This window comes from Nomascus leucogenys, chromosome 12, assembly GCF_006542625.1.
Source record: "Nomascus leucogenys isolate Asia chromosome 12, Asia_NLE_v1, whole genome shotgun sequence".
In the NCBI taxonomy this organism is placed as follows: Eukaryota; Metazoa; Chordata; class Mammalia; order Primates; family Hylobatidae; genus Nomascus; species Nomascus leucogenys.
Genome location: NC_044392.1, coordinates 44621891 through 44634515, shown reverse-complemented (window position 1 = coordinate 44634515; position 12625 = coordinate 44621891). Strand labels below are relative to the sequence as shown.

The following is a 12625-nucleotide window of genomic DNA, read 5'->3' as shown; positions in this document are numbered from 1 at the left end:
TCTGTGGATGAGAGCTGGCCAGAACCCTTCCAATGGCTGTGAGGCTTGGAGCCCTCCCATACGCACTGAGCCTACTCCTGGCAGGGCAGAGCCTAGTCCTTACCTGCAGCCTCATCCACCGAGAGCTCACTGGCCAGGATGCCCCCGATCTTGCTGAAGGCAGGCAGCTGGAGGCCATATTTGGCCAGTTCGGACGCCATGTTGCTGAGTTCCTCAGCTGCAATGATGCCACAGGTGCCCTTCATCAGGCCCAGAACCTCCAAGACCCTGCCCAGGCTGTGGTGGTCGGGGAAGGAGCTGGGCTTACCTGTGAATTTCACTTTCCCATATAGATCATGTATCTGAGGGGCCAATCCCAGCCGGAAGAGGAAAAGACTAGGAAAAAACGGAAGGCAATGGAAAGGACTGGGGCCTATTCATTTCGATACTCTGCCCACGATGGGTTTGAAGGAGATACTATGGGGACCTACAGATGAAGACCACTCAGCATCTGCTCTCAAGTCATCCCCAACCCACATAAAGAAATATGACCATAAATCAGCCCAAGGAAAGGGCTGCAGAAGGTAAATAAGATGGTGTTGGGGGTCTGAGGGGATTAGGAAGGCTTCACAGAGAAGGCCACATTGCAGTAGCAGGTCACTCAATGGAGACAGAGGACAGGAAGGGCACAGCAAGCAGATACCTGCTGAGCTAAGGCACAGGGGCACAAAGGGACATGGGAAGTGAAGCCAGAAAGAGATGGCATGGTAAACACAAGGAACCGGTCAGTCACTTGCTGTGATTTAGCCAACTGGTTGCTGATGGCTGGCTGTAAGTAGGACCAAAGAGCCTACACCATCCATACTAAGTGGCTTGCCTGTGTTGCTCTCAGTAGGTCCTGTTCTGATTCCTTTATACCCAGTTACAAACTGAAGGCCCTACCCTGCTACCTTCCTGTCTCTGGTACCCTGCCTGTCCTTCCCGTTCACCCACACAGGCCATACATAAATGTGCCCACAGACATGCACAAAAATCTAAACACAACTCTGTAAATCTGAAACCTCACTTTCCTGAGCAGTGCTCCCTGTGGTCTAACCTTCATCCTTCTTGCTGAGTTTGTTGCTGTTGATTGTTGGTCGCATCTACCTAGAGGAACCTGGATGATAAAATTTGAGGTTTCTCACCTGAGAGCATGGATGCAGTAGACTACCCGGGGCATGTTCTTTTTGTCATAGATGTCCGTGGTCTCTGGGAAGAAGGTCTAGAGGAGAAACCAGCCAGTTACTGCCATTGGGAACCTTTAAGCAGCACCAAATATGGAGAGGGGGTGCCGAGGAATGGGTCTTCCTCTCCAACCTGAGGTGTGTGCTCCCTTGTTACCCGGGGTGTCTAGGTCAGTCTCCTCCAACCATTTCTAGTCAGCCTAGTATAAAAGAAAGGCACTGGGGATGCATACTAAGCCAAGGCTCAGCCACAGACACATAGTCCTAGGGTGCCCTAAATTAACCAAACACCAGATAAGGCCATCAAGGCTACAGGATATAAGCCATATCCTCCAAAAACAATAACAGCAGCAACAACAAAAAACCAGGTCCCCAGTTGTCTTCCAGATGTCTACAGTAACCTGCATGCCTCACCTTAGACCCTTGCCAGAGACGTGGTATGCTGAGAGCTGGCCTACTCCCATGCAGGGCCCAATGAAGCATATATTGCCAAGGACCACAAAAGTGTCAGGCTGTTATCCCTGTCTCCAAGCCAGCGGCTTCTGATCAATGAGAGCTCTTCTAAGAACCGAGTGGCACCAGGTATGGCTTCTCAATGCCACCTGACAACTGTAATGAGGCCTAACCTCAATATATCTTGGTTACATTTAGATTCACAATAAAAGGCCAAATTTAGAGACCTAGCGTGTTCCAGTCCCACTGAAGACACATGACCTCTATTGCTTCTGCCTCCCATCAAAGTGTCTTTCTTTACTGCTGTTTCCTCTCTTATAGTTCCTTTCTACAGTGAAGAAAAACAAAGCAGAAAGAAACCATGCATTGTAGAATCCTATCATGCCTTCATTTGTATAGCTCTTCACAGTTCACAAAGGGAGTTCACACAGACCATGTGATCCTCCTGACAACACTGTAAGGTAGACAGGGCAGGGCTCACTATCCCCATTTTACAGACGAGTAACAAATTGAGGTTCAAAGAGTGAAATCATGTGTCCAGTTGGGGTTTTGGACCTAGGCTTCTAACTCAAAGTCTATCACCTAGGGATGTGTATACCCTTGCTTCACACTTGGTGAAGACAGGGCTGGCCAATACGAGCATGACGTAGCAGCCCCCCACCCCCTGCATAATGGGAACCGTGCCACTCAGGCCAGGGAAACTTCACCTCCTTTCATCCACAGGGAAGAGGAGGCAGAGAAAAAATAACCTGGTTCAAAGACACACAGCCACAAGGAACTGTTTTCTTAGATTAAGTTAGTTTAGAAGACACATGGAAATAGGGCTAAAGGGTCCAGGGAGATAAAGCATGGGATTGTGGGGGGTGGCTGGTAAGGAGTAAAGATGAATACCAATCTTCAGGCCCAGTATTACCGAAGGCAGACCGATGTGGGCTATTGCAGATAGCCAAAAGTTGATGTTGTCTGTGTGACGGAAATGTAAGCCAGTTGCCTGAAAGGGAAGGAAAAAGAAAATCTATTTCCACAGTTCTCAGCACTCCCTATGGGTAAAGCCCAGACTACAGCTTAAAGATTCAGGAGAGACGGGCAGAGGGGAACCAGAGGACCACATCCTGTGGATTTTCTATCCCTACCAGGACAGAGAAACATAGATTAATAACACTCCCTTTTATTCAGATTTGGACAATAAGTTATATGGTCACTCTACCCTCACAGCTTTGAGAAGGCATAGTTTGAGGGGAAGAAGGTAGAAGGTGGGGTCCAATTCTCCCACCTGGTACCGCAGCTGCTCCACATCATAGATCTTCTTCAAGGGAACCACGGAGGGTGCAAAACAGTGGCCCAGCTTGGCCAGCAGCACTCCATTCCGAAGGCTCTCCTCCAGCTCCACCGGGGAAGGAAGTTCCTCCTTCAGGCAGGCCTCCATCCAGCTATGAACATGAGAGCATCTTCTCACGCACTCTGGCAGACCACAGTGATCTATTCTAACAGGAACTTCCCTCTCTCCCTCCTTTTAAGTGGCCCCTGCTTCCTGTTCCTGCTCTACCTCCAAGTCCCCTCTCTGCCCATTGCCTGGCTGTTCCCACCTTCTCCTAGGCTGCCCCAAATATCTGGATTGGCCAACCCTCAGCCCCACCCACCGCAGCAAATCTTCCTTGACAGATCCTGAACCTGCCCATCTTCAGTGAGGCTTAACTGTTACATAGCTTCTCACTCAGTCTAGTTACATCTTTTTTTTTTTTTCTTTTTTTTGAGATGGCGTCTTACTCATGTTGCCCAGGCTGGAGTGCAATGGTGCGATCTTGGCTCACTGCAACCTCCGCCTCCCGGGTTCAAGTGATTCTCCTGCCCTCAGCCTCCCAAGTATTTGGGATTACAGGCACACACCACCACGCCCAGCTAATTTTGTATTTTCAGTAGAGATAGGGTTTCTCCATGTTGGTCAGACTGGTCTCAAACTCCCGACCTCAGGTGATCCACCTGCCTTGGCCTCCCAAAGTGCTGGGATTACAGGCATGAGCCACCACGCCCAGCCCTAGTTACATCTTTGACTGTTAAACAAAATAGAATGTGCTCACTTCTTTCATTCTGGGTTGTTCTCTGAGAACCTGGGTGCAGAAAGGTCATGTCTGCCTGAATGATCTACATGGCTTATAACCCAGCTTTAATGATGATGAGAGTAGTGGGGCTGATGGAAGGGGAGCAGCACAAAGGGACAGAAAGACCACAGCTCTTGGAGTCTGAAGGCCACCTTTCCAACCATCTCCCCTACTTCACCTCTGTGAGCCTCAGTCGCACAATTTGCAAAATGAGGATAATGCCACCTGTACTTCCTTCAGTGGGCAGCTGCTAGGATCAAATGAGCTAATGAATGTGAAAACACTTTGAATATAAATGTAAAGTATTATTATTACTGATGGTTGTATGAGGGAGAGATTAAAGTCTCCTCAGATGGAATCTCCAAACTTCCCTACATATTGGGGTCTAATTGGAAAGTATCTGTTTCCAAAAAGAGAGCCAGTTACACGTTGTTCCATGGCTTCCCTGCCTTAGACACCTGATTTTTCCTGATTGCCCCATCCTACTGACTTCCTTTAAGAACATTAAAAGTATCCTGTTGATTAAAAGCAAAGAATTAAGTATGTATCCTGCTTTTCCTGTACAGATTGACTTTTAGAGTAACCAAATAGTCCTAAGATGATGAGAGAATGTTCTTTGGGATTTCAGCTAGTAAATATGGAAGAAATGACAGAACTAGAAAATAGTCATTTTACACCCTTGGCAAAATAATAAATTCTGATGTAGACCAACAGTGAATGAAGGCATTAGATGAAAAGTTAATGGGAAATTTTATGATGCGTAAATCAGGTTGGTTTCACCTAAACTCCCAGATTGAACTTAGCATCACTAAAAGTGGAAAAAGCAGACATTGTATTCTTTCTATAAGATGTGATATGGAACACGTATCTTACATATGTTAAATATCACATATTTTAGATATATATAGTGCAGTATATAGGGGGTAAAAGGATCTGAGTGGGGGAAAAAAACCACCAACACTAATGAAGACTTCTTGTCAAAAATGGTTTTTTTTTTTTTTGAGACAGAGTCTCACCCTTTCACCCAGGCTGGAGTGCAGTGGCATGATCTTGGCTCACTGCAATCTCTGCCTCCTGGGTTCAAGCGATTCTCCTGCCTCAGCCTCCCGAGTAGCTGGGATTACAGGCATGCACCACCGCGACCAGCTAATTTTTGTATTTTTTTGTAGAAACAGGATTTCACCATGTCAGCCAGGCTGGTCTCAAACTCCTGGCCCCAGGTGATCTGCCCGCCTCGGCCTCCCAAAGTGCTGGGATTACAGGCGTGAGCCACAGCGCCCATCCAGGTTTTTCTGTTTGTTTTTGGAGACACAGTCTCACTTTGTCATCCAGGATGGAGTGCAGTGGCGCAATCTTGGCTCACTGCGGCCTCCCCGACCTCTCAGGTTCAAGCAATCCTCCTTCCTCAGCCCTCCAAGTAGCTGGGACTATGGGCACATGCCACCATGCCTGGCTAATATTTGTATTTTTTGTAGAGATGGGATTTGTTGTTGCTTGTCAAAAATGTTGAACCCAAATCTAATTAAGCCAACATTCATTTATAGGAAATACAGGGTATAGAGGAACAAGCTGAATGACACAAGAAAGCAAATAGACACCCATCTCTAAAAAACAAAAGGAAAGAAAGAAAAGAAATAGAGACAAAATGTAGGATATTCTTCAGGAAAAATGACCCAGTTTTCTTCAGCAAGTCAATAATATAATGAACTGAAAAAAGGAGATGGGCTGCTCTGGATTAAAGAAGACATACAAGCAGATGTAATTAGTGAACTTTTTGGATCCTTATTTGAATAAGATAACTGTAAAAACAGATTTTTTTTAAGACAAGCAGGAAAATTTGAATATGGCCTGGGTATTGATCTTCCAAGGATTTAAAATAATTTAGTTGGATATTATAATGGCATTGTGGTTATATAAGCGAACGTCCACATATTTTGGAGATACGTATTGCGGTATATAGGGGGCAAAAGGATGTGACTGGGATTTGCTTCAAAAAAAAAATTAAAAAGCTATTTCAACTCGCCCTTTCCCACAGGATGGACTCTTGATCTGTTGCATTTGCTTTAGGGGCAGATGCCTAGGGTGGGGTGGTAGAAAGGGAGAGCAGAAAGAGTCCATCTTCCCAGACTCTGCTCACCGCTTGGCCTCCTCCAGCCGGCACAGGTACTGATAGGCAACGTTCTGCCGCCTCTGCTCATCCATCTCCTCAGCTGTGAGGCGTTCATCTGAGGAGTTAAATGGGATAAGGTCAATGAAGAGCGCATTAGAGGTGCCTTAGCACTGAAGCATCTTTTTTGTTATTTTTATTTATTTATTTTTTTTTGAGACGGAGTCTCACTCTGTCACCCAGGCTGGAGTGCAGTGGCCCGATCTTGGCTCACTGCAAGCTCCGCCTCCCAGGTTCACGCCATTCTCCTGCATCAGCCTCCCGAGTAGCTGGGACTACAGGTGCCCGCCACCATGCCCGGCTAATTTTTTGTATTTTTTAGTAGAAACGGGGTTTCATCATGTTAGCCAGGATGGTCTCAATCTCCTGACCTCGTGATCCACCTGCCTTGGCCTCCCAAAGTGCTGGGATTACAGGTGTGAGCCACCGCGCCCAGCCGAAACGTCTTCTCTACAGACTTGTTTAGGCAACCCTGCTCAGAGACCTGAAGCATCTCCCATGTATCCCTCCTTCTCTTCCCAGGATACCCTTTAATAGGCAGTCTCCTGTGCTGGAGGCATTACTTCTCTTTCCTCTGTAGCCATCTTCCTGTCCTCTTCCTCCTTAAGTCAACTCATGGAACTTCCCTCAGTACCTCGCAGCTGGGACATCCAGAGCCTTCCTTGGCTTGAAACTTAACTCCTTTTCTTATCCCTAATTAGACTGAGTTCTCCAAGAACTGGACCTGTGTCATCCTCGTTGGTTACTCTCTCAGAGGTGAGGTAATAGAACCAACCAGGATTCATCATTCACTCATTCATTCATTCATTCATTCGTCAGTACCTCCTTTATGCCAGGCACTGGACTAGCAGACCCCTACTCTTAAGAAATGCAGAGGCCGGGCGTGGTGGCTCATGCCTGTAATCCCAGCACTTTGGGAGGCCAAGGCAGGTGGATCACGAGGTCAGGAGATCGAGACCACGGTGAAACCCCGTCTCTACTAAAAATACAAAAAATTGGCTGGGCGCGGTGGCGGGCGCCTGTAGTCCCAGCTACTCGGGAGGCTGAGGCAGGAGAATGGCGTGAACCCGGGAGGCGGAGCTTGCAGTGAGCCGAGATCGCGCCACTGCACTCCAGCCTGGGCGACAGCAGCGAGACTCCGTCTCAAAAAAAAAAAAAAAAGAAATGCAGAGATAAAAGCCTGCATGGTGGCTCATGCCTATAATCCCAGCACTTCTGGATGCTGAGGTAGGTTTGAGACCATCCTGGGCAACATGGTGAGACCCTGTCTTGATAAAAAATACAAAAATTAGCCTGGTGTGATGGTGCACACCTGTAGTCCCAGCTACTCGGGGTGGGGCTGAGGTGGGAGGATCACCTGAGCCTAGGAGGTCTAGGCTGCAGTGAGCCATGATCGTGCCACTGCACTCCAGCCTGGGCAACGGAGTTATTGGTGGGTTTGTTTTGTTTTTGAAACAGGGTGTCACTCTGTCACCCGGGCTGGAGTGCAGTAGTGCGATCACAGCTCACTGCAGCCTTGACCTCCCACCTCAGCCCCCCAACACCAAATAGCTGGGACCACAGGTGTGCACCACCATGTCTGGCTAATTCTTGTATTTTTTGTTAAGCCTGGGTCTCACCATGTTGCCCAGGCTGGTCTTGGACTCCTGGGCTCAAGTGATCCTCCCACCTTGGCCTCCCAAAGTGCTGGGATTACAGGCGTGAACCACAGCGCCCAAAGATTATTATTAGGAGAGAAAAACATCTGAATAAATTAATCTAACGTGATAAGTATGATTATGGCCCATGAATAAAATCTATGGAAGCAGCAGAGGAAGCAAAGGATCCTAGCTATGAAATAGATCTTAAGGGATAAATAGGCAGAACACGGGGAAAGGCAGTCCAACAGAGGGAAATATGCCACTCACTTGGGATTAAGTAGAAGGACAAAGAAAATTTTAAAAGATCACAAAGGTACCTTCACTATCCTTTTCAGTATAGGTCACCCGAGGAGGAAAATAATCTTCAAGCTAAATAAAATACAGAGTACTGATTCCAAAACTCAAGAATACAGAATCCCTCAAGTGAGACAGCAATCATAATTTGCCTTGGTTACAGTCTCCCTTAATCCTTCTCCCTTCTCTCCCCTCTCTCTATTCTCCTTAGAAACACAATACAAACACAATACAAAATCAAACAGAAAGAGTAAGAGAAAGCTACACACACAGTAAGAAAATAAACTCAGAGAGCTTGAAAAAAGGCAGAGCTTAGCCAATCTGTCTTTGACTCAGCACTTAATGTCATTCCCGGTTGTTATCCTATTTCCTTATATTGCATATTCTGCAATGATTCAGGGAAAGGCAGGGCTTATTTGAATGAGCAGTTAAGTAAATTAAAAAACATGCACACACACACACACACACACACATCCCTCCAAATACAGATTTGAAAACACTGGCCAACCACAGGAAAGCCATCAGTTCCTCCAAGGGGGTGTACAAGGAACAAGTGTTGGTTGTTAAGCGTGGAAAATAAACCAGTAAGTGAATGACATCACCTCACAGTTATGAACTGAGAACTGTGGGCGATGGGAGGGATTTTGTACATACACATGCTGTCTCAAAAAAATAAAAAACCAAAAAACAGTTTTCCTGTCCTTCTCAGGTCTGGAACTAATTTTCCTTTAACAGAAGACTGGACATGGACTTTGCTCTTTGAATCCTAATAGAAAGGAAGGGAGTGGTGGAAGGAGCAGGTTTTCCTTTCATTCAGAAAATCAGATAGAACCTTTCTGCCCCACCCATCCTTCCAACTCCAGTCTCTCTCTCTCTAAAACAGTGTCTTTGAAAATGTGGCCCAGGGACTACTTTCCTCACAATCACCTGGGGTGAGGAAAGAAGCACAGCAGTGCTTGTTATAAACGCAGATTGTGGGCCCCAAACCAGACCTTCTGGAACAGAAGCTCTGGGACAGGTCCCAGGAATCTGCATTTCAAACAAGCTTCCCGGGTAATTTCAGCCCCCTGTTTGACAGGCATTGTCTGAAAGCGGCATCTCAAAGCCTAAGAATCCCCCAGATCCCTCGAGGCGTCTTGTCCGGTGGCTGCGCTGGGCAAGTTTGGTAGCGAGCAGTAACTGCTGAATTTTAAGGAGCCATTAGGATCACCTACATTCTCCCGACTCCGGAACCCCAGAACTTGGAAATAGGGAGAAAGTTCTTTGTAAGCTTTAAAGCGCAGCACATTAGTCAGGGGACAATGCGCCGCTCACAGTTCCACTCGGGCCCGCGGCGCCCGGGCTGAGGATTCCCGTCCCACTGAACAAGTCCCACCGCCCTCGCCCCTCAGGCTCCACGCCCGACACACGCCCCAATCTCTCCCGGGACGGCCAAGCCCCCGACCAGCGGCACCACTGCGAGACCCTTCTCTGATCCTTCCCGCACTCACAGGCTGCCCGGCCTGGGCCCGCTGCTCTCCTCTCCATGTTCCTCCTTCTTCCAGGTTTGAATCTCCCGCCGTTGGGCCACCGCCCCTCACCGTCGGCTCGGCCAGACAGGACACTTCCTGTCCACACCGCTGAGAATCCTGGGATTTGTAGTTCCAGGCCGCGGAGGCGGGCAGCCCAGGTGCTGGGAGAAGAGGCGCCCCAGGCCGGGGCAGTACTGCTCCCCTTACAGCAGTTCCTCGTTTTGTTCCTTCCAGGCGCCTTTTCTGCTAAACAGTCTTATTCTAGCTGCTGCCCCTGCCATTGCCTCTGTCATTTCCACCTAGTATTCCCATTAACCCCTACTCTGCTTCCTATGTGTTCCCGAGTCCGGCTAACTTGTGGGCCTACTTGGCGCTATGCACTAAGCTAGGTGATGCGAATGCAGAGATGTATGAGCGCAATGAACGCTCTGAAAAAGTTTGCTGTTCTGGCACAAGTGATAGACGTATAGTCAAATAAATTAGAGGCCGGTGATGCACAGAGGGAGGGAGTCATTGCTGTGATTAAGATCAGCGAATGACAGGGAAGACGTCCTAGTGGAGGTGACAGCTGATTTGGGTTGGGAAGTGAAAGAGAATTCATCAGATTGAAGAAGAGAGGCAGTGCAGTCAGTGGAAACAGCATGTGCAAGAACAAGGAGGTGAGTTTGGGAACTTAAACTTGGTTCAGTTTTAGAGAACAAAGCTCAGCCAGGGAGAGGCCAGAAGGGATCCTGGAGGCACAGGGCCAGGTCCAGTAGCACCTTGGGCACCATGCTAGGGCCCTGGCATGGGGTCTGGTGAGCAGTCACCAGCCAAGGAGCACTTTAGACATAGGTCAGAGCCAGATTTGTCTTTTAAAAAGAGCCATCTTATAGCAGGGGATTGGAAGGGGGTGAGGCTGGGGACAGAGACCAGTTGGAAGGCTACTGCAGTAGCACAGAAGAGAGATAATGAGCCTGAACTAGGCCGGGCACTGTGGCTCACGCCTGTAATCCCAGCACTTTGAGAGGCCAAGGCAGGCAGATTACCTGAGGTCAGGAGTTCGAGACCAGACAGGCCAACATGGCGAAACCCCATCTCTAGTAAAAATACAAATATTAGCCGGGCGTGGTGGTGTATGCCTGTAATCCCAGGTACTCGGGAGGCTGAGGCAGGAGAATCGCTTGAACCCGGGAGGCAGAGGTTGCAGTGAGCTGAGACTGTGCCATTGCACTCCAGCCTGGGTGACAGAGTGAGACTCTGTCTCAAAAAAAAAAAAAAAAAAAAAAAAAAGAGCCTGAACTAATAAAAAATAATTATGACACCAACAACTATGCTGAAAAAATATTATCTGATAGGTTTCCCCATCCTGTATTTCTCCTTTTACCCTTTCCCCACACTCCATCCAAACAACCAAGCAGCCTAGGCTTATAGCTTGGGCAGGTAGGAGAAGAGAATGTGAAAGAACAGAAAACAGAAATCCATACCTAGAGCCTTCAGAGGAACAGAGGAGACTCAGGGGCTGAGATAAAACTGGGAAAAGTATGATTTGAAGAGAGTGGATGCCCCCCTGAAGATCCGAGGGATTCCCCTTACCTCTCACCAGCTGGGGGAGATAGAATCTAGATGTTGGTGGCTCCTGGCAACTGGGGTCCCATTCTCTGCTTCCTGGAAAGGACCCTAGGTGTACAGGACCCTGAGAAAGAACAGTTGTATAATGAGCCAGGCAGACAATAGACAGCTTTGCAGAAATTCCTGACCTAGACAGAAAGGAAGTATCCGAATGAATTACTCCCTCTTCTGCTTGGACCCTGGGCTTGAAAGGGCCAGGTAGATGAGAAGAAAGAAGGTGTCAGTGGACACCTTTGTGAATAGATGGCTGAGGACCAGATGAGCCTCACCTTGGCATCATATACCTCCCCCTACTTAGACTCCACCCTGGAGAAAAGGAGGGGGCAAATCCTCAGACTGGTTCACAGTTTCCATCATCCCAGTGGAATCAGGGCTTGAAACAGAAGTTGAGTAGAGATTAATTTCTTCCACACCAGAGTTATGGACCAACACACATATAGTGTTTACTATAGGATGGGTACTATATTTAGCATCATCTTACAATAACTATCTTATTTAATCTTTACAATACAGATTAGAAACTGAGGCTTAGAAAGGTCACACAGCTAATAACTGGTAGGGACTAGAGCTAAGTGCAGATAGTCGCACTCCAAGCTTGAGTTCTTTTTTTTTTTTTGTGAGACGCAGCCTTGCTCTGTCGCCCAGGCTGGAGTGCAGTGGAGCGATCTTGGCTCACTGCAAGCTCCGCCTCCCGGGTTCACGCCATTCTCCTGCCTCAGCCACCCGAGTAGCTGGGAATACAGGCTCCTGCCACTACGCCCGGCTAATTTTTTTTTTTTTTTTTGTATTTTTTAGTAGAGTCGGGGTTTCACTGTGTTAGCCAGAATGGTCTCGATCTCCTGACCTCATGATCCGCTCCCCTCAGCCTCCCAAAGTGCTGGGATTACAGGCATGAGCCACCGCGCCTGGCCTTATTTTTTATTTTATTCTTTATTTTTTTGAGACAAAGTCTCACTCTGCTACCCAGGCTGGAGTGCATTGGCACGATTTTGGCTCACTGCAACTTCCACCTCCTGGGTTCAAGCAGTTCTCCTGCCTCAGTCTCCCAAGTAGCTGTGATTACAGGTGCCCACTACCACGCCTGGCTAATTTTTTTGTATTTCTGGTAGAGATGGGGTTTCACCATGTTGGCCAGGCTGGTCTCAAACTCCTGACCTCAGGTGATCTGCCCGCCTCAGCCTCCCAAAGTGCTGGGGTTATAGGCGTGAGCCACCACGCCCGGCCCCAAGCTTGAGTTTTTAACCACTATATACTATACCACCTCCAAGGCATGAGACTGCAGTACAAAGGGTCTATTAGAGGAGGATTTCAAAGGTAGAATCAACAGGCTGAGACTGAGAGCCAGAGAAGGAGTCAAGAATGGCTCCTCGGTTTCTGGTTTAGAGACTGGGTTGTTGGTCTACTATTAACACTGAGAATGCAGGAAGGGTAGAGTTAGGGAAATGTGAGTTTCCTTTGGACAAGTTACATCTATAGGTATACATTTAGAAATTATGAGTCTATCAGTGGTGTTAAAATCACAGGAGTCAGTGAAATGTTCTTAGAAGAGTATATAAAGTAAGAAGAGAAAATAGCAAAGGGCAGCATGTTGGGGGACATTAGCATTTAAGAAGTAGACAGAGGGCCCCGCAAAGGAGAAGGAAATGGA

The 12625-nt window shown here is 47.8% G+C and overlaps 1 protein-coding gene across 1 annotated transcript in view; it reads right to left on the bottom strand.

Moving 5' to 3' along the window:
- IQGAP3 (IQ motif containing GTPase activating protein 3) overlaps window positions 1-9412 on the bottom strand; it is a 46426-nt gene extending 37014 nt beyond the window's left edge. Inside the window, exons 1-7 of the mRNA XM_030823216.1 lie at window positions 9346-9412; window positions 5892-5979; window positions 2929-3085; window positions 2569-2646; window positions 1164-1240; window positions 308-375; window positions 104-217 (exon numbers count right to left, since the gene is read on the bottom strand). Of these exons, the coding sequence (XP_030679076.1) occupies window positions 104-217; window positions 308-375; window positions 1164-1240; window positions 2569-2646; window positions 2929-3085; window positions 5892-5979; window positions 9346-9382 (619 nt within the window). The 5' untranslated portion in view covers window positions 9383-9412. The remainder of the gene's footprint in view (window positions 1-103; window positions 218-307; window positions 376-1163; window positions 1241-2568; window positions 2647-2928; window positions 3086-5891; window positions 5980-9345) is intronic.
- Between the last annotated feature and the right edge of the window lie 3213 nt (window positions 9413-12625).